Here is a 27,837-nt window from a genome sequence, read left to right as displayed (position 1 = left end):
TCTAAGCAAGAGCTAGGCACAACGGTAATGTCTAATAAATAATTGTCATAGTTATGATATCCCACTAGTTTTTGTCTAAATGGGAACTAGTATAGTTTGTTTGAGATAATCTTGAGGTTAAAAGGATTCAAAAGCTTTGCTGAAAAACTGAACACTAAAACTATGAGCAAGTTATTACATAGAATGTCAAGGTAAACTAGAGCAAATGGAGGGAAAGAAAGTGTAAAAACAAGAAACACCAGGAGCGTGGATTGTAGTGGGGGCACAACATGTCAGACAGATCTGAACATGGAACATTTTAAAACAAAGGAAACAGTTTATGGTTGGTAATGCAAAGGGAAAGGAAGGCTTAGAGGAAGGTAGGTGCATCATTCATACCCCCACATGCCTATATATTTTGTGCCCGCCAAAGTTTCTATAATCTCTGACCATTGGCTAGGGGGCTGGTGGGAGTTGGGAGTCCTACAAGGCTGTAATACATTGGCTACCCAAGTCCTCTTGCATAGCAGTCACCTATTGTGCTGGTCACTATATCTCTTGGCCTGATAAACTTCACAATGTCATTACAAGGATAAAGTGATGGATGAGAACCATGTATACTATCTTGAGATTCTTAGATGAAGGAAAGGGAAATATTGTAAGCAGTCAGAAGAAATTGTGCTTCTTTTAGCACTAAGGTTAGTTGCCAAAATTTACAAAACTGACCTCCTAGAGTGAAAACAATTGAAAATTCGATTTGCTTTAAGAGTGTCACAGGAATTATAAGTCACAATGAAGCGTATGTCATTATTTAACTTTAAAAAAAAGAAGAATGGCGGTAGACTGAATTGAAATTTAAAGCATTTTCACTGAGAATAGTGGCACTATTATAAGACAAACTAGAGTAGGATTTATGAGGAAGATGACAAGGAGTCTTACTGCTTTTAGTGGAGAAAAAGAAAAGGTAGATAAATTATATTGCATCACTGACAAGTAACATGCTTTTAGCCCAGCACTGGGCAGAAGAATAATTGAGGCATGGGCAAAATGATTGGGGCCATCAAGGATTTATATGCAACAGCGGAAATAGTTTCAGATTTCATAGTTGAAGAGAACCGTAAGCCATGTGTTACAGGGCTTAGTGGAGATGCTAGTAATTTTCTGAGTCATTCATTGGGATGTCTGTGAAAGGGGAGATGTTGGCAATTTTCAGGTTATATTAAACAGTTTTCCTGCAGCTTGTCATAAACCAGGGGTGGGCCACTTGCACCCCAACCTAATTTCAAAAGCCTTCTGCAGGCTCTTGGTTCAGATATTGGCCAAGAGCAATCTGTTCGCTCCTCTCCTCCCACCCCTACTCCCAAGTCTGCCCGCTGAAGCCTTTGGGGTGAGGAGGGAGACAAGGAGGTGGCAGAAAATGAAGGCAGTTGCAGAGGTGGGGGGGGGGGAAATAGAAAATGGGATGTTCCTTCCCATTCTTGGCTCTGGCCACATCCACTGATAACACTCCCTGACAGATTTGCCCCTTAAGGAATGTTGACCCTCTTGTAAACAGTTACTTACTGCATCATATGTTATTATTAATAAGCAGTTGCTGAAATTGATACTGCTTAGTGTAGTGGAGTGTGGTGGCTTTCAAACTTTGCTAAGGAGCCCCCATATGTGATGTAAAAAATTTTCACATTTCCAAAAATTCTGGGTCATGTTCCAAGTGCAGCTAGTTCACTCTCCAGGCTTGTTTGGCCCTTCTTTCGCTCTGCTTGAACCAAGAATATACTCCAAACCCTCTCTTGCAGCTGCCTTTCAGGGAAGCTACTTCTGGATTTCCTTGATGAGAGGATCACTTGTGTAGTGTGAAGAACTTTTCTCTGCCAGGAAACTCATTGGTTGATGCTGATCCAATTGTGGCCATTCAACCCAACCTCTCTCGCATGTGAGGATAAAATGAGGGTGGAGAATTCTAATTGTCTGCCTGTCAGATTTTTTGTTTGTTTGTTTGTTTCAAGCAAGGCTTAAAAAGCAGTTTATGTTACAGTGGGTAGTGATGTACTTTGCGCCTGGGTTGGACTGTGTAATAAACTTTTTCTTTTTATTTATTTTTAGCTGGTGTACGGATGGTCTACCCAGCATGCTTTGTTTTAGTTCCTCAGACAGACATTCCTGTTCCTAGCACTGCTGGGTCAAGCAACTGCTTGGGTGTCCATCAAGTGCCTGCTTCCACAAGAGATCCCGCCATGTCCTCGGTCACTCTGACTCCACCTACGTCCCCAGAAGAGGTTCAAACAGGTATAGTAAAACTCCTTCCCCATCCATCAGCTTTGTCATATTTAAAATCTACAAAGGGGAGGTACTGTTTTGACATGTTCTCCCTGCCCAAATGGCCTCTCATCAGCATGACATAAAGCATGGGTAGGCAAACTAAGGCCCAGGGGCCGGATCCGGCCCAATTGCCTTGTAAATCCAGCCTGCAGACGGTCTGGGAATCAGTGTGTTTTTACATGAATAGAATGTGTGCTTTTATTTAAAATGCATCTCTGGGTTAGTTGTGGGGCATAGGAATTTGTTCATTTTTATTTTTCAAAATATAGTCCGGGCCCCCACAAGGTCTGAGGAACAGTGGACCGGCCCCCTGCTGAAAAAGTTTGCTGGTTAATACCATGATTATTTTTTGATGTTCATATCCTGCCTTTCTTCCATCATGGAACCAAAGGGGCAGTTGATGTGATTCCCAAGGCACTGACTAGACCCAGGTCTGCTCATCTTGAGCAAGGTGGTGGCCTCATGTGCTTTAAAACCCCTACCCTTAGACAGTGAAATCCAATGGATACCTTCTGAGTGCATGCTGCTGTCCATTCTCAGTCCCTGGTGCTTTGATGAGGTTTTCCATGGTAAATTGGAGAGTAGAAAGCAGGAATGTGCAGGGGAGATAGATGAGATTGCACTCCATGCAATCTGTCATGATAAAAACTACAGACGTCTGAGCACAAGTGTCTGTAGGCCTGACCAATCACGATGGGTGTGCATGCTTCAAAACTGGATAGAACCTAGTTACCGTCTCTTACTTTCGTTCCATACTTTGAAACTTGTGTTTGTTCAGTATACTTCAAAATACTTCAGTATTTGAAGTATTACTTCAATTTTTTCTTTTTTTAACCATATTGCATGATCTTACGTTTTTATTGCCATAAAATGCTTTGAGAGAGAGAGAGATGAATGAAACTGTTGTTGTTTAGTCGTCTTAGTCGTGTTCGACTCTCTGTGACCCCACGAACCAGAGCATGCCTTGGAAACTCTCACTTTCTTCTCAAAGCTTCTCCTTTTTTATGTCCATGGAGTTTTCTTGGCAAAATACTGGAGTGGTTTGCCAGTTCCTTCTCCAGGTGGATCACATTTAGTCTAAACTCTTGGCTATGACCTGTCCATCTTGGGTGGCCCTGCACGGCATAGCTCATAGCTTTTTGGAGTTATTCAAGCCCCTTTGCCATGACAAGGCAGTGATCCATGAAGGGGATGAATGAAATAGTGGTATACAAACAAACAAATAACTTGACCATAATTTGTGTAATGCTCTGTAATTTGTATATGAGAAACAGACGAAGCCTAATTTAATGTGACACTTCTAGTGCCTTTTTATCCGCTATGCCTCAGAGTAGTAATTCAAAGGAAGACAATGTTGTTGCTGTTTTTAAAAAAACAACTATTTGGTGCCTGCGAATGCTGTGGCTGCCTCTGCTCTTGCGCTCTGATTTTTTGTCCCTGCAATAAAAACTGGGGTTTTTTTTTGGGGGGGTGTTGTTTAAGCAGATACGATGGATAAAGTTTAACCGTCTAGTTAACTCTTGTGTTGCCGTCCCTCTTTCTCTTCAGTTGATACTCGTTCAGCCCAGAAGTGGGTGAAGCTCCCTTCTATTTCTGACATATTCAGCTCCGAAAGCATTAGTCACCATGGGGGCAAAATCCCTCGGAAGCTGGCCAATCAAGTGGTTGACAGAGTCTGGCAAGAATGCAATATGAACAGAGCGCTGACCAAGTATGTATGATGTTTTTGTGTGCATGTGTTCATATGGAGACATTGTAAAATCTGTACTTAAAAGTGAAACACAGTAGCTTTCAAATGAGTTCAACCAAAGCTGCACATGTTCCTTAATTGCTTGGTACATTTTAGTGTATTTAATTTGTTGCTCACCCAAGTCTGAAGACATCAGAGCCATGTAAAGGAGATGGATGGGGATGTGTAAAACACTTTTATCGATTGCTGTATTGGCCAGCTTTCTCTCCCTTCCCATCTCTCCCTTGGCTATGACCCAAGAAAGTGTCACCTCCCATCCCAGAGGAACTAATGTATGTTCCCTAACCTATACTTCCTTTACCCTTCTATCCTGGAAGAAAGTGTGTCGACTTGCTACTCACTAGTAAGAAACTACTTAGGCCCTGGGCAGCAACATGTTTGGAAACTCTCTGTCCAGGCAACTAATCTTTTACCCTGAATCTATCTTTACCCAGCCTATCTCCTTAATTTCCTTCTCCAAATAGTAGGCACACTCTGGATAAATTAATTTATTCCAGCATTTTTAGGAATAATATTTGATCAAGGCACTAAGAATGAATATTTCCTTGCTTTCCCCCTCCATGCTGCCAGGTTAGTCTGCTGGAATTGGACTCTGTGTCCTAGCTTGGGAGTTAGTTTGGGAAGACTAGGCAGCAAGTGGGAGCAATAGGAAAGCCAGAACAGGTGGTGTATTTAGGTTTTTGTTTTATTTTATTTTTTAAAGCTATTTTTATTAAAGCTTGAGCAACAAACAAAGACAAAACAATATACAAAAGTCAACATCAAATGCCAAGCAGATAACAAGGTGTATTTAGGGGGCAGATAAATCACTCTTTAATGAGAACTGGCAGGCTCTTGCGAAAAGGGAGGGAGGAAGATAATGGCCTGTAATGAAGGCTGTTTTCTTTGTATCTGGAGCAGCAGCAAACCTGCACACACGGTGTGGGGACCTGTGGAAGGAGCCATTTCTCTGTTGAGATTCCTAGTTCTAGGTGGTGCAGTTAAGCTGCATTTAGCCATTCCCTTGCTGGAATTTGGACCAGCATTTTGGTTTCCAGCATTGGCCACTCAGATGCTTTGGGGTACGCACAAGGAAGGTCTTATGGTAGTGGTTGCCCCTCCTTATCTAGAAGTCAGAAGCAGATTGCCTTTCAGTGAGTCCATTTAGCTGCTGTGGGCTAACGGTTGCTGATAGGCCTACCCCCTTTGTGCTAATCTAATATTGCACAAAGTTGTGGGTATTGCCACACATCTTGTGGCACTTAATTTCTTAAGTTCGTTATGCATAGTGTGAAAAACTGCTTCTTTTTTGTAAATCCTGAACCAGCTGCCAGTCAACCTCATTTGTGTGAGACTTATATGAGAGGGAGGGAAACTTCACGTGAATCATAATTTTATAGATAGCTATGAAGTCCCCCTCATAGTCACACTTTTTCCTAATTAGTTAGTGTCAACATTAAAAACTGAAACAATATATAGAAATGGCCCTCTCAATTGTAGCACTTTAAATACAGTACAGTGGACGCTCGGGTTGCAAACGTGATCCGTGCAGGAGGCACGTTCGCAACCTGCAGTGTTTGCAAACCGCAGCGCCGTGTCTGCGCATGTGCGGATCGTGATTCCGCGCTTCTGTGCATGCGCAAGCGCCGAAACCCGGAAGTAACCTGTTCCGGTACTTTCGGGTTCAGTGCAGTGTGCAACCCAAAATTGCGCAACCTGAAGTGTCTGTAACCCGAGGTATGACTCTACTACATTGTATTGATATGGTAAATGTTATCTGCGTTTACCTGAAAGTTTTCATCTGTGTATGTGTGTACACACACGCACACACACGTTGTAAGTCCACAAAAGGTACTAACTTGAAAGGTATTTTACTGTCTGGCAAAACACATACCTGTTAGTCATTTCTGGTACAACATCAGCTTCAAAGAGAGAAAAATCCAGCTTGTCCAGATATGATTCTTTCTAGACACAGGTGAACCAGGGACATGTATAGATTCAGTAATTATATGATCCACCACAGATTCATGTTTTCTCCACAATTTTCATCAGTTCACTTAAAAGAATAATTTCTCTCCCAAATGCAATGCAGGAGGAAGTATTCTGCTACATCAAATGGCGTGTGTGAAGATGAGACAGTTGACAAAATGTCATTTTGGGAGTTTGTTGAAGCCACGCAGAGGACAAATTGCACTTGCTCAAGGTAAAGTTTGCAGAACATTCAGTTGTAGTGTGTAAAACTATGCAGGAATCTTTCAGGATCCATTTTATAAAAATTATAAAACAGTAAGAAGGTAACGTATTGGTCAATACGGTAAGCTAACAGACTGGGTGTATAGGCTCTTTGGAACTTTATTTTATTTAGTGCATTGGTCTTTAACTGATGAGCTGGGATCCACTAACAGGGTTTTGAACTAAGATGAGGCACAACAGCACTATCACCATACAAATACATGGTAAAAAGATAGAAAGAAATTATTCTCCAAATGCAGATTTGGATTAAAGGTGGGTCCTGGGTCTAAAAGAGTTGAAGACGACTGATTTAGTGGATTTGTAGCCGCCTTTTTGATGGCAAGTCCTTAGATAAAATGCAATGGGTACATTAAAAACAGTATGCTTAAAACAAAGGAAATCTAGCCCAGCTAGAGCAAGCATAGGCAGCTGGTGTTTTCTCTGCCTGCTTGTCTTTCCTTCTTTGGGGACTTTCCCTGAGGGCAGTTGATAATAGGTGGGCCAGGGGACAGTCTAGGTCAGGCATTGGCAAACTTGGCCCTCCAGATGTTTTGGGACTACAACTCCCATCATCCCTAGCTAACAGGACCAGTGGTCAGGGATGATGGGAATTGTAGTCCCAAAAAAACTTATGGAGGGCCGAGTTTGCCTATGCCTGGTCTAAGTGGAACAGCAGCAGCATCTTGATATGTTATCCTGCCTCCTTCTCTGTCCTCTCTTTTTACTTGGTTGTAAATGCTTCATTAAGGCATATACATTTGCCAATAGTTGTAGGAGGAATGTGTTCCCCTGTGGCAGCATAATGCTTAACCATTATTAAGCATTGCATCTGAATGCCTAAACCACAGTTAAGGACTGATGGAAATCAGGATGGGAAGCCACAGTTGGAAGTGGGTTTGCAAACAATGACTTCCGCTAACTGTGGGTAAGCATCGCGTGTGCACTGAGAAAACTGTGGTTAAGGCAGTTTTGCCACCTCTTCATACTCTGCTACTAAGGTGACTAGTTGGTGTCTCCATGTTCGTAAGCCGCAAGGGTAAGGCTTAACTCACTGAGCTAAACCACAAAGCAGTATAATAATCATGGACAAGTGTTACGTCTGCTTATCAACATATTTAGCTGAATTCGCTTTTGTGTAATGGTTGCCGAAATGTGAAATGCTACTGGCAGTTAACAATACAGATGATTCCCACCCCAATTCTCTCTCCTGCCCCTCTTTAGGTACAAAAGTCTCAAGCCAAGACTTGCAATTCAGCAGGGGCCAGTGCCGCCTGTGGGCCAGCAACAGCAAGCAGCTCCAAAGCACAAGGCAAATGAAAAGCAAGAGAAAGGAGATAAGCCCCAGAAACGCCCTTTGACCCCATTTCACCATCGTGTTTCCATCACTGATGATATTGCCATGGAGGCGGACTCAGCCAATCAGAGGCTTGTGATTACCACGTCCGATAACCAAGTGAGGTTTTCAAATCTCAGAACTAATGATGTAGCAAAGACTCCTCAGCTGCATGGCACTGAAATGGCAAATTCTCCCCAGCCACCTCCCCTTAGTCCTCACCCGTGTGATGTTGCTGATGAAGGGGCAACTAAAACTCCTTCCACTCCCCAGAGCCAGCATTTCTATCAGATGCCAACTCCAGATCCTTTAGTTCCTTCAAAAACAATGGAGGACAGGATAGAGGGCTTGTCTCAGACTTTCCCAGCTCAATTCCCAGAAGTTATAGAGCCCACAATGTATGTTGGTGCAGCGGTGAACTTGGAAGAAGAAGATGCAGATTCCACGTGGAAGTATTACAAGGTTCCAAAGAAAAAGGACGTGAATTTCTTGCCACCACAGCTCCCAAGTGAAAAGTTCAAGGATGACCCTATGGGATTTGCAGGGTCAGACAACTTACCTTCAGCTACAGAGTAAGCATACCTTATGTTTTAACTTCTAAAAGCAGAATTTGCATCTAATCCAAAAACCTTTTAGTTCTTATGAGAAGATAATTTTGTTTTCCTTTGTATTATCATGGTTCAGAAAGAGCGGAACTTGTGGTTCTGCTGTGGGCATTTCAATTGTGAATGTCCAGGATAAAAATGCAGAAGTATTCACTCAATTGTGTATATGTATGAGTACTAGAAAATTCAAATTCTCATTCAGAGTGTGAGAGGTCCTGTATTCAAATCCTAGAGGGATTGGATGATTGTACCATTTGAATTTGGTGGGAGGGGCACAGCATGGGGCTGGAGTACGTGCTTTGCATGCAGAAGTTCATTGGTTTTATTCCCTTGGGAAAGAAATCTGATACCTTGGAAGTTACTGCTTGTCAAAAGATAATACTGGGCTAGATGGCTTAAATTATATGTTCAACTAATTTTTGCAGTTTTCCCCTGCTTGGAGATTTTTATTCTCTTTATAAAAAGCCATTTGAGTGATAGCCCATGTCTGCTATAGAGCCAACCTGGTCAAAGAACTCCACTGATGCTATTAAGTTTTGGAAGCTTTTGTATTTCCTTTAGAGAGGACTATGTAACTAGGAGTGTGTCAAATTCTTGAAAGTGGACCTACCATTTAATTTAATACCTCTCGGTGTTCCCTGCTAAAAGAGCTATTATTTATAAATGAAATACCAGTTTTAAAATGCTGCTTATGCTGTGGACTTAAAACCACAAAATATTTGAATTGGTCTGCCTTTGTTTCCCTTGTTCTCTGTGGCTGATGAATCTCCTTTATGTGTTATTAATAAAAAGCTCTGTTTCAGCTAGATGATTTATCATAAGTTTCCATTCTAGATTTTTGTTTTCACTTCAGTCAAAAGCAAAATCCCTTTGTGGGTTTCCCAGCTTCTAAGCTCGTAACTAACTCTGCAATACATTGGAATCTGTGGAGTGAAAAGGGAAATCATGTCCTCTGATTTTTAAAGGGTACATGACTGAAGTTAACTTCTTTTTGAGCTTTCTCACTTATCTCTTGCCCCATGCCTGTTGGATCTGTTGGAGAGTGTTTTCTTTGATATCAGAGTATCAGCAAGATTTATATCTTGTTCCTATCCTGTGTGCTCAGGGCAGCTAACTTGAGTTTGAAATGATAGAAATGGCTCCTTAATTGACTTGTAATAGAAACTAATCACAGAAATGGAACCTGGAAAGGGGAGTGGGAAAAGAAGGGGATGGGGTGGGGGTGCAGTCTTAAGACTTGGCTTTGAAAGACTCGCTTTCAAAGCTGCTTTTAAAAAGTGTCTGTGTGAGGAATCATTTTTGAATGGGGTTGGGTTGCAGGAGGGATGGTTCTGTGCTGTTCTGGTGTCTTTGTTTGGCTCTCCTCTAGCCCCTGTTCACAGGGCAGTGGCTCAGCATCACCACTTCTTACCTTTCACAGTTGGAATCAGAGCTCTGTGGCCTGTTCAAAGATGGCACCTTTCACTTGCCCTTATCTCTTGTCACTTTTTGACTCCCTTCTCACCTCATGTATGCTTAATGAGGGCTTGCTTCTTTATAAACATTATTAAATGAGGTAGTGGTGCTATAGAAAAGCTTTCTCATAAATCCCAAAGTCTCCATTGAACATGGGCCTCCCTTACAAAGTTGTGACCTGGTACCCAGAAATTCAGAAGTCCTCACTTGTCCGTTGAGTGATTTTTGTGCCACTGGGGTTCCTCCTGCTTCTCTTAATCAGTGCAGCAGCATATGGTTCTGGTGGGGGCAACTGAAATGACAACTGGCGCTGCTATATAAGGGTAAGTAGTCTTTGCCAGTGGGCCAGAGAGAGAATGTTTACATCTTTTTCTCTCTCTGAGTCTTGACACACAGTTTTCGGGGCAGTGGAGGGGGAAATGGCAAGTGCTGTGCAGCATGTGCTCCTTTCGGGGGGCTCAGTTCAGCAGATGCTAGGCCAGGGGTCAGCAACCTTTTTCTGCCGTGGGCCATTCCACCGTCCCTCAGACCTTGTGGGGGGCCAGACTATATTTTGAAAAAAATATGAACGAATTCCTATACCCCACAAATAACCCAGACATGCATTTTAAATAAAAGGACACATTCTACTTATGTAAAAACACGCTGATTCCTGGACCATCCATGGGCCGGATTTAGAAGGCGATTGGGCCGCATCCACCCCACTGGCCTTCGGTTGCCTACCCCTGTGCTAGGCTTTGTCACATAAAACGTGGCAGCAAACCTTGGGTTTATCCCTAAAAGTACATTGGCTATAGCTACCTACTGAAACTTGGCACAGTAATGAGTTTATCTGCATGAGACACGTGCTTATCAACTCATGTTTGTCCACACTTTTGAAGTTTTCAAGTATGTGCTTAAAACATCTTGGTTGTATACTTGTAAACATCACTGCTCAACATCCTATGAGTGCTAGTTAAGTGGCAGTAGTTTTTTGAGGGGTTGTATTCTGGTTCCTGTATGTCTAGAAGTGGATCATTTCTTTCTTTCTTTCTTTTTTGTTTTTCCGTTGTGCAAAGGCTTCATAGCAAACTTTTTTTGTAATTCATCCTCCTTGCTAACCAAGAGTGAATTTAATTGTCCTTGATTACTGCTGAATCTCAAAAGAGCTGTTATGTTCCTGAAATAATCCTGGCATTAGGAACTTGCAACTCGTGTGTCTGAAGTATTCTAAGACAATCATAGGAGATGTGTACAGCTGCTGTTGAGACATGAAAATAGAGGGAGATGAAAGGGGCGCAAAGCTGGATTGCCTCTGAATGAGCTAATGAAAATAAAGGCAGAGCCCACCTGTAATTGTTGGATTTAAGTGGGCATTTAAATCTAGAACTAGAAGTTTGAAAATATGTTCATTGATTTTATCCTGAGACTGGAAGCAGCCCACCAACACTTAATAGTTCTTTTCCCCTCCATATTGGTAGAGGAAAAGTTAGTAAGCTTCTCATTTATTTATTTTTTATTTATTAAATTTGTATACCTCCCTTAATCCATAGATCTCAAGGTGGTACCCAACATAAAAATGCAAGATAAAAAACACAAAATACGTAATAAAAACAAAAAAGTCCCACACAAACCAATAAGCTCTACAGTTTTGTAAAAGCTGAGTGTGCTGCTTGCAACTGTCGCTCATCCTTTGTGCATCAGCTTTTAGCTGCTTGGTAACATTTTCAAACCCTGAATAATATTCAGCTGTTCTTTTGCTCTTGTTCAAGGGTAAGGAAACATGCATTTCCTTTTCGATCTCATTTTGGTTTAGTTTGTGAGCTTATTCTGAAGGCAGGTGCCAATTTAACAAAACAATGCTGTCAGCAGGTTTCCTGTGCTGTCGTCTTTCCAAAAAGTTTTTTTCCTTCTGGACAAGATAGTTTTTAAAAATAGAAATAAATCTGAATAGTGCCTTACGAATGGTATTCTGAGGAACTTTGTGTAGTTGTTCATGAATGAGGAGATCAGTAAAATAGTCTGTTATTGTTCTTTCCCTCTTTATATTCTGTGGCCTGATCTCTGCACAAGAAATGGCTTAGGATCAGGATATCGAAAGAATTGCCTCCTACCTTATGAGCCTTCCACACAGCTCAGATCAGGGGAAGAGCCATACCTCAGTGGTAGGCCATCTGCCTTGCATGCAGAAGGTTCCAGGTTTGATCCCTGGTGTCCAAGTAGGACTGGGGGAAGCTCCTGCTGGAGACCTAGAAGAGTCACTGCCTAACTATATATATAGGCAGTGCTGAGCTAGAGATGGGCCAATGGCCTGTTTTTGGTATATCCTATATTCCTGTCTGGGCAGAAGATGTTTCATGTCTCACTGCTCCCTGAAGTACAGTTGGTGGGAATACACATGACAGGACCTTGTCTGTTGCCTCACCTAGGTTGTAGAACACCCTGCCTTGGGAAATTCATTTTGTTCCCTCCTGGTAGCAGTTTGCTTGAAGCTGATGGTTCTGAGCCAGCAGGCCTTTGACGTACTGCTTATTTGAATTAGATATTGGTTTTTCTCCTCTCCACTGTGAAGTCGTGTTATCTGCAGCCCGTTAAGTATTTTTTTACTGTTGCAAATTCCAGTGTTCATAGACTCTGTTTTTTTTATATGTAAGCCTATATTAGACCTTGGGTTCCAGCTCAACCTGCTGACAGCCTTTCAAATCAGAGACAACTTCTTATAAGAGTCTCGCAAGTACTTTCATAAAGCAACAGTGCTTTTTAAATTTATTATTAGCCTGCTAGATGCCTGCATTAGCCAGTTATGGCTTAACTGAACTACCTAATGTAAAGTTTCTTTGTCTGAATAGCCTTCCAGTGGTCTTACTGTCTATAAGCGACTGCAAAACTTTGATTTACAATTTTTTTTTTAAAAGGTTTGCTAATGTGTTTCTAAATGGATACCACTGGTCATTATTCAGATTGCAAATGTTCAACCCAAGGGTGGGTTGACTTCACTTGCTGTGTTTAAATTTTATGAAACCCCATTCAGCTGCTCAAGCTCCTCACATGTAAAAAACTGAGGATGTGCTGTCAAGACCTGCCCCATTGCCGTGAAATCACTACACAAGTGCTTCCCGAACTCCGTCTTCCCTCTGACCACTTGAAATTTGCTGGTTGTCTTGGCAGGCCACTTAACTGTTTTCCCATCGGTTATAACAATTGCACTGTGCTGTGATAGATGCTCTATATTTTTAATTGTATTTTTTACAGTTTCCTTTGTTTGTTACATTGTCTTTTATTGCATTCCAATTTGTACTCCATATAACTCAAATTGCAACACAGAAACATAAGGCATACAAAATAAAAGCAGCAGTAAAAACACAGTTAAAAATAAAATGAATATTTAATATGGGCTTGCCTCAAACCACCTGAATGAAGCTTTGGTGGTCCACTGAGCTCAGTTTGGGAACCTCAGCTCTACAGAATGAAACCCTCCATGAGTTTGAGGATGACAGTCTGAAGCAGAGAGTCTCTTCTGCACATGGAGGCCTGCCTGTGCATTTTCAACCCTAAGGGGATTGAATAGATTGAATGGAGATGATCACAGTCAAGGCATGGTCCCAGTGCATGATCTGAAGACACCTGATGCAGCCAGCTAACTGAAGCTAATAAATCTAGGTCTGATCTTCATAACTGCCTTGCTAGATCAGATCAAGTTTCCCTAACTCCTGCAAACTTTGCAGAGAGTCCCAGCTGATCTAGTAGAAGCTGGTCAGTGGTCCCCCAGGATACCACAGTCTCTCTCTCCCGCTCTAGTCTAAACCATCCGTTATCTACAACTGTACTGCTGTATGTTCCCATGAAGCATATTTCTCCGGTCTTGGTGCACAAAAGGCTTTCATTGCAGAGAATAATGTGAACTCTGGGCAGTGAGAGAAGTGGTTTTTGCTTCATTCATTAGCAAAATATGAATTTTAAGAGAAGAAATCCCTCCTGGAATAATGTCCAGAATAAAATTATGGCATAAGCTTTTGTGAGCTAAAGGCTCTCCAGTCATGTATCTGATTTTATATTATTTTAACTGATTTTAATACTGTATTTTTATGTTATTCAAACTCACCCAGGGACCTTGTGGTGAAAGGCATGTAATAAAATAATAATAATGATAGTAATAATAAACTGTACTGTACCAGTATGGCAGTTACTGAAGTGCTAATTGGTTTGATACTAATAAACATAAGCAAAAGCTGAGATGTGAATAGTGCTGTCCTTTTTAAAGACCTCATTGTAAAGTGCTGGGAAAGAAGAGCTGACATAAGCCATGTACTAATTAGGAATGGACATAAAGACTTTTAAAATACCAAATTGATAATAACTCATATGAAAAACTCAGGAAGAAGAAATCCACTGTTGTCTAGAGTAGTTGTGGGACTCTAGTGAAATTTATAATTTTGTGTGCGCAGGGTGGATTCCACTATGTGTGTGGTGTTGGGGGAAAACTTGTAAGGTATGGTGCTTAAATGTGTTAGAGTTGGACAGCAGACAGCTGAGCTCCCTGCACAGCCATGAAACTCACTGGGTGATCTTTGCTTTGGTTGAACTGTGCTGACCAGCCCATCTCTCCCAGGGTAATAAATGCTGTCTTGAGCACATTGGAGGAAAGATGGGTTACAATTTGAGAAGCGATTAAAGGTTTTAATCACTGGAAGGGTTTTGGCATATGGTTTCTATTCATTGTAACCTTGTCTTTTTCCTGTGTACAGGTTAATGGTGCAATGTAGAAAACCTTTAAAAGTCTCTGATGAATTGGTGCAGCAGTACCAGAGCAAGAACCAGTATCTAGCAGCAATAGTAGCTGACCAGGAACCTGAAATGGATCCGTATGCATTTGTTGATGGAGATGAGGAATTCCCTTTTCCTGATAAAAAGGACAGGCAGAACAGCGAGCGAGAAGCTGGGAAAAAGCACAAGGTGAGTGAAAAGGTCTGGGTGAAGCCCAGCACCGGGGAATGAGGGACCAGGAGCATATGCAGAAACAGTAAGTGAGGAGCACACATGAGCCAAGAGGATGTAGAGTCTTGCAACTAGTTCTGTGGCCCCAAAGGGATTGCAGAGTAATAGAATTATAGAGTTGGAAGGTACCCCGAGGGTCATATAGTCCAATCCCTGCAGCACTGCAGAAATCCCAGCTAAAGTATCCATGTGTGTCCTTGTGTTTCTCAAAAAGCAGTCTCAGTGCCTTGCCCCATGTCACACAGTCACCTGTTTATGATAAATGACAGGGCATAGGGAAGAAGAAGAGGAGTTTGGATTTGATATCCCGCTTTATCACTACCCGAAGGAGTCTCAAAGCGGCTAACATTCTCCTTTCCCTTCCTCCCCCACAACAAACACTCTGTGAGGTGAGTGGGGCTGAGAGACTTCAAAGAAGTGTGACTAACCCAAGGTCACCCAGCAGCTGCGTGTAGAAGAGCGGGGACGCGAACCTGGTTCACCAGATTGCGAGCCTACCGCTCTTAACCACTACACCACACTGGCTCTGGTAGCAAGCGATGGGGAAGAGCAAGTGCCTGTAAGAGTAGGCAATACCAGGCAGAAGGGACAACTAATACTCTTGTATCTGAAAGGCTCTTGGACTTCTACTTGAAGAGCTACTGCCAGTTGAAATTGACCAATTTTCACTAATCTGGTGCCTTTGAACTGTTTTGGACAACAATTCCCATTGGCCCCGACTGGCACATCTGAAAGGTGCCTGGTTGGTGTAAACTGCCTGACTCTGTATAAAGCAGCTTTATGTGTTAAATAACTCATGTGGTGCAATCACATACTCATGCGGCCTGCTGCCCCTTCTTGTTGTTTGCAGGCTGAAGATGGGACACCTAATGTTGGAGAGGATGCGATGTCACTTTTTAGCCCCTCTGTCAAACAAGGTAACACTGCTGTTTTGAAACACACGCTGTTCATTTTAAAAACTGGATAGAACAACAAGTATGCATTGGTTTATTTGACAGTAAAGGTAAAGGGACCCCTGACCTTAGGTCCAGTCACAAATGACTCTGGGATTGTAGCGCTCATCTCGCTTTATTGGCCGAGGGAGCCGGCGTACAGCTTCCGGGTCATGTGGCCAGCATGACTAAGCCGCTTCTGGCGAACCAGAGCAGCGCATGGAAACGCCGTTTACCTTCCCGCCGGAGCAGTACCTATTTATCTACTTGCACTTTGTGCTTTCGAACTGCTAGGTGGGCAGGAGCAGGGACCAAGCAACGGAAGCTCACCCCGTTGCGGGGATTCGAACTGCTGACCTTCTGATCGGCAAGTCCTAGGCTCTGTGGTTTAACCCACCCGCGTCCCTCTATTTGATAGTAGGTTCTGTAATTAAACTATATCGTCTAAACTGCTAGAACAGAGTCCATTGGTGAGCCTTTGATCTCTCTCCTTACAGCAATAGATGCCCAGCGTATTCCCCCTCACAATCGCACGGCGTCAACTAGTTTGTTTCATGAAAATGACCTGGTTGTCTCTTACACTGACCTTGACAATCTCTTCAACTCTGATGAAGATGAGCTAACAGTAAGTGGCTTGATAAGATATGTTTCATAGCTTCATATTGTAGTGGGGGTCAAGAAACACCACATGACAGCAAAGGCAGTGTAGAACTGAAAACAAGAAAAAATTGAACCAGTTTTCCTATTTGCAGTTTCTGAGCCATTCTGATAACTCTCCAATTGAACTGGATCTGTTTGTATAATCTTAAGCCTTGCCCTATAACTGTTGTCTGTAAAGTGAGTTATGCGTTTTTGGGTTATTTGTTGACTTGAATGTGCAAAGCAGCTGAAGCAGAGTCAGTACCTTAGTAAGGGAACTGCTCAAATAGTATAGATTGAAGGAGGCAGTTTGCATAATAAGTCTTAGCCGAGAGTTGCTGAATGACAGACATGCATTGTGCAAATGGGCTCTTGCTTCACACTTCATCTTTATCAGCCTCCTAAGTGAGGTCAGTGAGGCTGCTGACGGAAACAGCTTGCTTAGACGATCCATTGCCTGGATGATATGGGGCCCAGAGTTGCGTAGGAAAGTCTTCTAAATAAATGTAATGTTTGTTTCTGTGTGCAACATTTCCTCAAATTTCAGTGGCTATGTTGAAATTTTAACTTAAATCCCCCTCTTTTTAACTCTGCAAATAATGTTTATCCTGCAGCATGATTTGGAGCAGATTCTGTTTATTTACTTGGCTATTTGGTTTTTAAATTTGTCAACCTTGTTGTTATTGTCTGGTGCTGTGATTTGGATGTTTAAAGTTGATTCACATATACATTTTCTGGAAAAGTGAACTAAAATGGCTGGCATCCTAAGAGGTAATTTAGGCACACCCAAGGGCTTGAGCAGGCATTGTGAGCTTTCTGCCTGCTTTGAATCACAGGGCACATCCAATATAAGCTGCTTTTGAAACTCCTGCCTGTTTCTGAATTTACCCATGACATGGCACTGTTTTTAAAGTTGCAAAGTCATTGCTATTGATGAAGCTGTGCAAGACCTTATTCTTATCCAGCGATACCTGTGGAGTCAGTTTCTTTTATTCCTCTTCCCTCCCTAGCCTGGATCTAAAAGAATGCTGAATGGAGCAGATGACAAATCCAACTGCAAAGAGTCAAAAGCAGGAAACTTGGACCCTTTGTCATGCATAAGTAAGCTGCTTTCTTTTTCTTCTCCTTCCATGGCCCCCCAAACACACATACTTTGGGGGAACTTCTGGCTAGCCGCCCATGCCTGTTGTCATATTTGGGATGGGGCTGGATTGGTTGCTTGTGCAGTTGATCCCTTCAGAAAACTGGATTGAACTCCTGACATGTTGGCAAATGCCCGGGGAGTTTAATCCTGCTTGGTTCAGGTGCACAGGAGATTTACCTGCAGAGAATCTGCTCTCATTCCCTCGATCCCTGCAGAAAGGTCACCATCTCTCACTGCCTCCCTGGCCAACTTTGATAGTTGGGCAGGACCACCCACCAGTCAAATTACCTTATGACATTATGATATCAGATGATTGACAGGCAGGTGCGTCCAAGTCTGTCCACATGGTAGGGAGAGAGAAAGATCTGGCCTGCTGGGCCAGAAAAGGTTCCCCACTCCCTGCCCTACTCTTAGCCCCAGCTAGTTCAAATTGACATGTCTGAGTGTACTACTTCACAAACTAGCTTTTTTTTATTGTGTGGCTGCTGCTACAGTTAGCAAGCACCAGTAACATAGAAATGCTTTTTTAAAAAAATTTATTATTACGGTCAAAGACCAGTTCAAGACATTGGAATGCTTTATTTGCATTCTGTGACAAAATTGTAAAATAACAACATTCATAAGCCAGTGGGGAAGCAGTTTGGCTGTCTTGGGTTGTTGAAAATCTCTAGAAAATTTACTGTTGTGGAATTCAAACTTGGTAGAAGCTGGGTGTGCCTAGCTCACTCCAGAAAACAAGTATCACATTTCAGGTGTTGGTTGATAACTGCCCATCTTCCTATGCTTATTTAGCCCCACTGGCTGCTTGTTGATAGTCACACACATGTTGGGTTGTATCTTTACCTATGATGCACCTACAGCTATCTTTCGCATCTCTTGGTCTTCTGTTCCTGCTGCACAGATATCCCCCCCTCCCCGCAATTCTGTACCCTTGTATGTAAACTACCTACTTGGGAGACCACTTCATGCAATATATTTTGAAGGGCCAAGCTTACACCAAACAGGTAGGATGAATCACATGGGAACTTCCCACACTAGGGTTCACAGTCCCAGTTTGGGGATTGGGGCACAGGGAAAGAGAACGCTATCGAGGGAAATATTGATGGAGTGTACATTTTAATGCTAATGATATAGTTTGGGAATGTGCTGCAGGCAAGCATTTGAAGACACAATAAACTTGCGATAAATGAGAGTAGCTGTGATGTGTGAGCATCCCAACATCTCTCTCTTTCTCTCTCTCAAAATCCTTTTAAATCTAAACCAGGCACTGCAGATCTTCATAAAATGTACCCAACACCACCATCCTTGGAGCAACACATTATGGGGTTTTCTCCCATGAATATGAACAACAAGGAATATGGCAGCATGGACACCACGCCTGGAGGGACTGTCTTAGAAGGAAATGGCGCTACTGCTGGCGTTCAGTTCAGGATTGAAGTAGATGAGGGATTCTGTAGCCCCAAACCCTCAGAAATCAAGGTATGCTAAGTTGTCTTTATTACTGTTATTGCTATTATTTAATATATTCTTAATTTCAGGTAACAAAACATACCCATACAAAGAAAACAGGGCTTAGTAGTTGTACAGTTGTACAGAAAAATAGCAGCTGATGTCTGTAGTTTTAGACATTCCAAGAAAGGGAACCAAAGAAAGTGTCTCCTAAAGTTGATAAAGGGATACCATGTCTTATAGAATGCCCAGTGAGAATGTTAACTTTGACCATTTTTTGAGCTTGGTTGATAAATCTATCAGGAAAGTAAAGTTTTTTTTCTAGTTTAGATAGATTCTTAGGTGCATACAGAGTTTCAGTCCACTTGTTTTGTGCCAATGAAGTTGTAGGTTTGGCAGGGTGTGTATACACATCAGCTCAGATTTGGTGGAGTTAACAGTGAACCCAGATATTTTGCCATTTGTAGCAAGTTGGTGCATAACAGCAGGTAATTAGATTTCAGGATCAGAAAGGAATATGTTCATCATCTGCAGACATATTGATAAGATGCTTTCCCCCCAAATAATTCAAAACCTTTACATCATCATCTGCTTTCAATGCCAAAGCTAAGGGGTTCCATGTTGTCTGTTCTCCTATATAATTAATCTTGTAAAAAAAATCAGGAATCTCTTTAAGGAGTTTCTCAAGAGAAAAAAATTAAGTTTATTTCCAGGGGTCTAATTTACATTAGAAAGGTTTAGGTTTGAGTATTCCTCATTGTATTCTGGTGATAACAGGGGCATGGTCTAAGACATTAAGAAGCTGAGAGATAAGGCCTTCTGTGCTTAATAAATAATCCAATCTGGTACAATTTTTGCACCTTGCTGACATATGTGTATAGTTTCTTAGTTCTGCATTGGCTACGCACCAAGCATCAAAGTAGCTGTGTTTATGTAAAATGTTATAGAGGGATGTTTTAAACGAAGGCAGTTTCCACGGGTTTTGTAATAGGTGAGAAGTTCTGCTTTTATAAAAATAATCATTAAGTACAAGATTTAAGTCACCACCTATTACCACTTCACCTTGTATAAATGAGTGCAGTATTGGAAAAGTTCCATCCAGAAATTGTTATTGTTGGGTATCAGGTACATAAATAGAGCATAATGTCAGCCAGGAGTTCTCTAACATACCCTTGAGGAAAATAAATCTTCCAGTGGGATCACTTAGTATATCTTTTAAATGAAAATCAAGTTTGGGAGAAATCCAGATTGCTGACCCCCTACTTTTGGAAGAACCTTTTGAGGGGTACCAATTTCCACCTCCACTTGGGAGGAAGGATTTTATACAAGTATTGTTTTTCTTTTTTTAATGAGTCTCTTGTAAAAAAAAATAAGGCCTGGGTTATCTCACTTTAAAGCAGACCTTACCCTTCTTCATTTAATTGGTGTACCCAGGTCATTTACATTCAAAGTTATTGCAGTTAAGTGTGGCATTATAAGGTTAATTTAAAATTATGTAGCATATACCAGGGATGATACTACTGAAACTGCCAAGATTGCTTCAGGGTACTTAGCCAAGATCTTTAAAGCTAAATCTAAAGTTGCCTGATTTATTCAATGGTGGCTATTTTATATATTGTATGTGTTTGGATCATCAATGTATGTGGATGGCTTTGTATGATTTTATGGTTTTACTGTTTTAACTTAATGCCACTAAAGCAGGGGCAGTCAACCTTTTTATACCTACTGCCCACTAATGCATCTTTCTTGATGGTAAAATTTTCTTACCGCCCACCAGTGCTCAAGGGAAGGAGGATTCAACTTGTGCCGTAGAACCCCCTACCGCCCACCTACAATCCTGAAACGCCCACTAGTGGGCGGTAGGGACCAGGTTAACAACCCCTGCACTAAAGGCTAGTTAAAAAAACCAACCAACCAACCAGGCAATAGATGTATTATGCATCATAGTAATTTCAGTGTTATCACCATATTCCATCAGCAAAAAATACAGATGCTCTGAATTTCAAAAGGAATTAACTTCAACATTCAGACTCCCGCCTCCCCCTCCCTAATCCCTACAACCTTCCCAACATAATAATCCCTACACCTGTGGTTGGGAACAGAATAGTCCCTCTTTCGTTCATGAGCCAAATGCTTAGGTGAAATTGGGGAAACATAAACATTAGCCCCCTCCCCCCAGAAACAGAACATGTTTTACATGGTTATATTAAAGACAAAAATAAAAGAATAATAGCCCAATTCGTGCCCATTTTGGTAATAGAGCTCATGACTCTTGGTCAAACTTAGGTGAAACAAAGTTGATTGTTTCAGTGGGACTCCAGGCAGAGAAGAAGCCTTCAGTATGTTGTTTTTGCTTTTTTTGCAGGGTTGTTTTTTTTTTTTTTACTTCTTTCTCTCCCCCCCTTCCCCCCCCATCTGCTGCCAGCCTCCTCCTTTGAGTTCTGTGTCTTGCTCTCCACTGCCTGCTTTTCTCAGATGTTTGTCTTCATTTGGTTGCAGTCCTGGTTGATTTAATACTTTTTTAGCTTGCAGTTGGGTGAAGGTAGCTTTAGTTACTCCTTCACAAGTTATTAGCTGTTTGAATGGGTAACCCCTCCACTACCTTATGCCTGCTTCACAGAGTGCTGTAGTGTAAATTTTAAATAGCTAACCAGGATAATTCTGTCCTGAACCCCAGCTGATAAGAATCTGCAATACCTGTATCAAACCTTTCAGATCATGGTTTGTTTGGAGCAAAGGAAAAACCAATCCACAGTCTGGTTATAATGCTAAACCAAGGATTGTGGTTTGTTGTTCCTGCTAGCTAGGGAGAGGAACAAAGTGGGAACAATCCGCACGTTCACGGCTAAACCATTAACTGTGCCATATTGTGATGTGCAAACACACCCAGTATAGACTCAAAATGAGCTTCTAAGCCCAGATTTGGCCCATGTATTATTCTACTTGAACTCAAGCCATCTCCCCTGATTCATAGCCCAGAGGCAGCAAACCAAAGGGACAACTGGCTTTTCTTTTTCTGACTATGCGTGTTAGCTCTTCATTTACGCTTTTTCTTTTTGCTTCTAGGATTATTCCTACGTTTATAAGCCTGAGAACAGCCAAGCTTTTGTGGGGTGTTCCATGTTTGCACCATTGAAGACTCTACCAAGCCAGTGTCTCCAGCCCATCAAGCTGCCGGAGGAGTGTGTTTACCGGCAGAGCTGGACTGTGGGCAAGCTGGAATTGCTTCCTCCGGGGCCTGCAATGCCATTCATCAAAGAAGGGTATGTGCTTGTGTGTGATGTTTTGTACTGCAGCTCCCATGATCCCTGGCAGCTGGTGGCTCTGGAAGGGGCTGATGGGAGTTGGAGTCCAGCAGCATCTGTTGTCCTATGTTACCTCTCTAAACTTGTTGCCATGTGCCGCTGTATCTTGATTGTTTTTTCCTATTACTGACAGTGATTCCCACTGTTTGTCTGCTCAGAGCTTTTAATTAATATATATATTCTAGAGAATGTACTACTTAAAAGCCTTGGGTAAAAAATATTTCTTTTTCCCCCCCTAGTGATGGGAGCACTATTGATCAAGAATATGGCCCTGCCTACACTCCACAAACACATACGCCCTTTGGAATGCCACCCAGCAGTGCCCCACCCAGTAACAGTGGGCCTGGCATTCTCCCTTCGCCTTCCACCCCCCGTTTCCCAACTCCTCGGACACCAAGGACTCCAAGGACTCCCCGTGGGGCTGGTGGGCCAGCCAGTGCTCAAGGCTCAGTCAAATATGAGAATTCGGACTTGTATTCACCAGCGTCAACGCCATCAACCTGCAGACCACTAAATTCTGTTGAGCCTCCCACTGTTCCTTCTATCCCTGAGGCCCACAGTCTCTACGTAAACCTCATCCTCTCTGAATCGGTGATGAACCTCTTCAAAGACTGTAACTTTGACAGCTGTTGCATCTGCGTCTGCAACACAAACATCAAAGGTGCCGATGTTGGAGTTTACATTCCAGATCCAACACAAGAAGCCCAGTACAGGTGTACCTGTGGCTTCAGCGCAGTGATGAACAGGAAGTTTGGAAACAACTCTGGATTATTCCTAGAGGATGAGCTGGACATCCTAGGCCGCGGCTCGGAATGTGGCAAAGATGTGGAGAAGCGCTTTGAGGCCCTCCGCACGGGCTCTGCTGAGCATGGCGGGGGATCGAAGGAGGCTGACAGGCTGCCTGATGAGCTGATACTCTTGCTGCAAGACCAGTGCACCAACCTGTTCTCACCATTTGGAGCGGCTGACCACGACCCCTTGCCAAAAGCTGGAGCCATTGGCAACCTGGTACGCGCTGAGGAAAGGGATTGTTGTAATGACTGCTACCTTGCGCTGGAACATGGGCGCCAGTTTATGGACAACATGTCGGGAGGGAAAGTTGATGAAGCACTTGTGAAGAGTACTTGCTTGCACCATTGGTCAAAACAAAATGGTAAGTGTTTGCAGTTGCCCCGCCCCCCAATAATATTTTAAATTTCTCACCCTATATAAAACGTGGACTTAAAAGTGATCACTTAGTTGATTTACCATAAATTGCAAAGAATGGGTAGCTTGCTTGGGTGCACTAATTATACCTAAAATATCTGGAATGCCAATTATTTATTATTCTCTGGAACAGGGGTGGAGAACCTGTGGCTCTCCAGAAGTTGCTGGACTACAGTTTCCATTGTAGCTGACCACTGACCACGCTGGCTGGGACTGATGGGAGGTGTAGTCCTGCAGCACCTGGAAGCCACAGTTCCCCATGCCTACCCTGGAAGATTCAAAGTTTTGGCTGCTTGAGAAATGTCTGTCTATCTCTTTGATGTAGGCCGCTAAACATATACATGATTGCTTGGCAGTATGTTGTATTGCAGTTGTGATCAATTAGGGCCTCTTCATGGTGAATGTGAGGGAATTCTGGATTTTTAAGGAAACTGAGAAATACTTTCTAAATTAGAGCGGGGAGAGATCTGCCTGCAGGAATAACTTTTCCAGGATGGTAGATAATATTATCATTCAGAGATCAACCATCCATCAGAACATGCTTTCAGAACCTATTATGTGTCTGTACAAACATATCACATAAAAGCATTAAAGGCCCATACCAAAAATAATTGAACCATCCATATATTTTAAGTTATACTCACGTGAAGCATATTGATTTGTAATTAGAAAAAGAGGTATATAAAGGTGCAAAATAAAAATATGAATTAGGTGGGACATTTCAAGTTGACCTAGCTATGGCTGTGCTATATTACCTGCCTACTTTGCAAGTTTAGTGTGCATAGGATGTATTTACTTTGTTATATAGCATATTTTAAGGAATCTTTCTGTGCAGGTATCTGTTCAGGATGTTGGGTAACAAACACTCTGAAGCAAGCATATACTCCTTAGTTTTAGGGGGAAATTCCAAATATTTTGAAAGTTAGGCACCCCATGTGCTTTATTTGGTTTTTGGAAGACTGAAATTGAATATTTCAGTGACAAGCCATATGCTTCTTTTAAGTAGAGTTGTCAACCACTGGAAGAATTTTTAATTTGTTAATCATTTCCTTTGAATGGGTTGGTTTATTTAAAAATTAAAAGCAAATGGTGTTTTTACTAAAATGCCTTTAGAGGTGAATAAGTGAATGCACCTAAAAAAATAAATAAATTGTGCCCTTAACTTGTAGTTCCCCAGTGTTCATCAACCAAAACTGCTTAGAGTTTGCATCCCTCATTTTAAACTAAACTAACCAAAGCAGTGTACAATAAAATAGAAGATTTCATAGCAGTGATGTGGTTTGTGTTCTCTGAGCACAGATAACTTCATGCATTTAATGTACAACACCTGGAGCTTAGAAATGCGTTGTTGATATGTATAGATTGTGACTAGGACACTACTTTGCAACCTCTTTGAACTAACTTTGGTTGTTTCAGTTGGAGACGTGAGCATGCAATGTTCTCAGGACATCCTTCGCATGCTGCTCTCACTTCAGCCTGTCCTCCAGGATGCAATTCAGAAAAAACGAACCGTTCGCTCTTGGGGAGTGCAGGGTCCTCTCACGTGGCAGCAGTTTCACAAAATGGCTGGCCGAGGCACTTACGGTAAACGTTGTCCACGGATCAGTTTCTTTCATTTATTTCTGTGTGGAGAGGGGATCATTTTTAAACTTTCCTACCCTTTCCTAGTGCATGGGTGGAGGGAACTCAGGAAGTAGTAGTATGTTGAAATCTCAGTTTATGCTCTGTGGTTTTGGGTGGTTATGATGCACTCTTCTTTGGGTTGAATTTTGGTCATGAGTTGTTTATTTTGGAACTCACTATAGGCTGGAAGGATAGGAGAGTAAGAAGGAACATTTATAGAGATGCTAGACATCAAGACCAGAGAGCTTTAAAATTGTATCCTATCCTTTCAGTACAATATAATCAACCATAAAGCCACAATCCAGATGTTGTACAGTGGTACCTCTAGTTACGAACTTACTTCGTTCCAGAGGTCCGTTCTTAACCTGAAACTGTTCCTAACTAGAGGCGTGCTTTTGCCAATGGGGCTTCTTGCTGCCGCTGCACCGCTGGCACTCAATTTCCATTCTCATCCTGGGGCAAAGTTCTCAACTCGAGGTAACTCTTCCAGATTAGCGGAGTTTGTAACCTGAGTCGTTCGTAACTTGAGGTACCACTGTATTCTGTCCCCCCTTCCGTGTTTCCAGATAAGAAGAAACTCCTAGGTAGAAGTGGATTTCCATTTCAGATTTGGAAGAAAAGTATGGTTACACCCAGTTTGCCCAGGTAGGGCATCATGGGCAACTATGATTAAGGAAAACTTCTAAGTAAAGGAGGGAATTGGTGTATAGAAGGGAAGGATGTGGGGTGTGTGAACCCATAGTGTATTTCTGATGGTGATACGGCATTGATGTCCGAATTGAGCTATGGAGTCTTACTGTGAATCTTCGTTTGGGAGTCCCTCATTAGATCCTTTTGTTCCTACCGAGGCCTTCATGAATTCTCCCAAGATGTAGGAAGCAAACTTTCATCCTTCAGCCCAGTACTTTGGATTTGTTTGTATAAGGGAAGCCACACTTGCTGCTTGATTTGTTTACATGCCAGCCCCCAATTTTGCACTAGAAATGTTTGGAGACTATTTTACAGATCACTACTTAAGACCTCCGGCTTTAGACTAATTTGCAGGATTTTGCATATTGGTATGTTTGCTTAACTCCGTGGACTTCCAGCTTTTGTTTTCAGGGAACAGAATAGTAAGAAAGGTAGATTGGATTGGACAGAATGGACCAATTCTGTTTTGATGGCAGTACTAGGAGTGGCTTGAGAATTAACTTGCTCCAGAAGACACCTGGCATCTCATTTTTCTCTCGGCAGTTGCTTCCCTTGAATCTGGAAGGGAGTGCACTGTTGCACTCCAGTTCCATTCTAATATATGGAAAAAAATGTCCCTTTCCTTGTCCAGGAACTGATGAGTCTCCAGAACCACTGCCCATTCCAACTTTTTTGTTGGGATACGATTACGACTTCCTGGTGCTGTCCCCATTTGCCTTACCGTACTGGGAGAGGCTGATGTTGGAACCCTATGGATCTCAGAGAGACATTGCTTACGTTGTGGTGTGTCCAGAGAATGAAGCGCTGCTGAACGGAGCAAAGACCTTCTTTCGGGATCTGACGGCAATATATGAGGTAAGGGAATATGAGAAGGAGGCCCTGCGTGGAGCGCTCCAGAAGGAATCCTACCCCCCCCTTAATGGTGCCATATATCAACTTTGCATTCCAGCTGACACTTAAAACCTCCTGCAGACCTTATCTCAACAAATCAGCTAAAATGGATGGTAGAAAGAGATAAAAGGCTCATCTCCTTTTAGCAGGGCTTCATTTAAGTAGCAGTTTCCTTATCATGCAGATGCCATCAAGTGGTTAAATTATGTACTGCCCTCCTGCATTTAAGGCTACATACATTGTTAACTCCAGGTTACTGAATCTTCCCTGTGCTCCTGCAAGGTGCTGTCTGGCCATTATTCCAAGGCATTGCCAGTCTTACCCTGCATTTAACAGAAGCCAAAGAAAAGAAGATGTCGGTATATTTGAATCCGTCGAATCTCTGATTAGCAACTAGCTTTATGGCAAGGCTGTTCTGAATACGCTGGCAAGCCAAAATTACTTTATCTGAGCGCGCACGCGCGCGCACACACACACACACACACACCTGGCCCAGCTCAAGGATTTATAATGTTTTTAAAAAGAGCTTACTTAATGTAACAGGGTAGCCGCGCTGCATTTTTGGACTAAATCTTGTTAGGGTAAGAGGGTGGCCTTTTGACACCCAAAACGTGTGTTTCCAGAGCCAACCCTATTCCAGCGATTGTAAGGTATTTTTAATTTTAAGTTCTTGTAACCCACCCTGAGGCCTGCTGGTTAAGGGCAGGCAATAAATGTAATAATAGCAATAATAATTGTTAAAATTAGCATGTGCTGCCACGTTGATGCTTTCAGGAAAGAAGAATAGTACTAGTCTGTCTCTCCTCATCCCAGAGTATTATTAAGGCGTTTTGCAAAGACCAGGCCATTACTTTGCAGAGCAGAAAAGAAAAGAAATAAAATCCCATTAAAAAAGCAAAAAAGATCCAGTCAGAGTCAGTGTGAATAGTTCTCTCTTTCACTGGCGGTTCAGTAGCAGATTTGAAACATTTGCTGAAAGTATGGCCACTTTCAAAAGGAGACTCCAGGGTCAAGCCTGCTGAGTTGAAGTACATTGGCAGATTTCACACCATCCAACTCAGGTTCAGTAGAGGGTAGGAGTGGCTCAATCACTTCTTTTGATGTGTGTTTTCATCTTCAATTGCCAATTCCTTACCAGTTGGGACTTAGTCACACCTGCACTGATTGGATCATTCATTCTTTTGATTTAGTCTTGTTTTATATTGACATGCCGTTCCTGAAAAGATCATGCTTATTTCTTATTTTTTTAATACTAGGTCTTCTGACTTAATTTTTTGACAACTCTCCCCTCCTTCTATCTATAGTTGGGGGAAACTTGGTACCCATCAGGCA

At 42.2% G+C, this 27,837-nt stretch overlaps 1 protein-coding gene and 1 long non-coding RNA gene across 2 annotated transcripts in view; one reads left to right on the top strand and one right to left on the bottom strand.

The window, feature by feature from the left end:
* Positions 1–27,837, bottom strand: part of LOC308574419 — a 198,239-nt gene that overhangs the window by 69,929 nt on the left and 100,473 nt on the right. The window lies entirely within an intron of this gene.
* MED13 (mediator complex subunit 13) overlaps positions 1–27,837 on the top strand; it is a 100,184-nt gene that overhangs the window by 55,648 nt on the left and 16,699 nt on the right. The window contains exons 6-18 of the mRNA XM_081171942.1: positions 2,083–2,265; positions 3,847–4,009; positions 6,120–6,230; positions 7,481–8,164; positions 14,377–14,584; positions 15,477–15,543; positions 16,056–16,183; positions 17,208–17,298; positions 18,606–18,820; positions 21,857–22,053; positions 22,335–23,248; positions 24,718–24,885; positions 26,246–26,469. Of these exons, the coding sequence (XP_081028068.1) occupies positions 2,083–2,265; positions 3,847–4,009; positions 6,120–6,230; positions 7,481–8,164; positions 14,377–14,584; positions 15,477–15,543; positions 16,056–16,183; positions 17,208–17,298; positions 18,606–18,820; positions 21,857–22,053; positions 22,335–23,248; positions 24,718–24,885; positions 26,246–26,469 (3,353 nt within the window). The remainder of the gene's footprint in view (positions 1–2,082; positions 2,266–3,846; positions 4,010–6,119; positions 6,231–7,480; positions 8,165–14,376; positions 14,585–15,476; positions 15,544–16,055; positions 16,184–17,207; positions 17,299–18,605; positions 18,821–21,856; positions 22,054–22,334; positions 23,249–24,717; positions 24,886–26,245; positions 26,470–27,837) is intronic.

This window comes from Podarcis bocagei (genome assembly GCF_964188305.1).
Source record: "Podarcis bocagei genome assembly, chromosome: 15".
NCBI lineage: Eukaryota > Metazoa > Chordata > Lepidosauria > Squamata > Lacertidae > Podarcis > Podarcis bocagei.
This window is presented reverse-complemented; position numbering and strand designations above follow the sequence as displayed.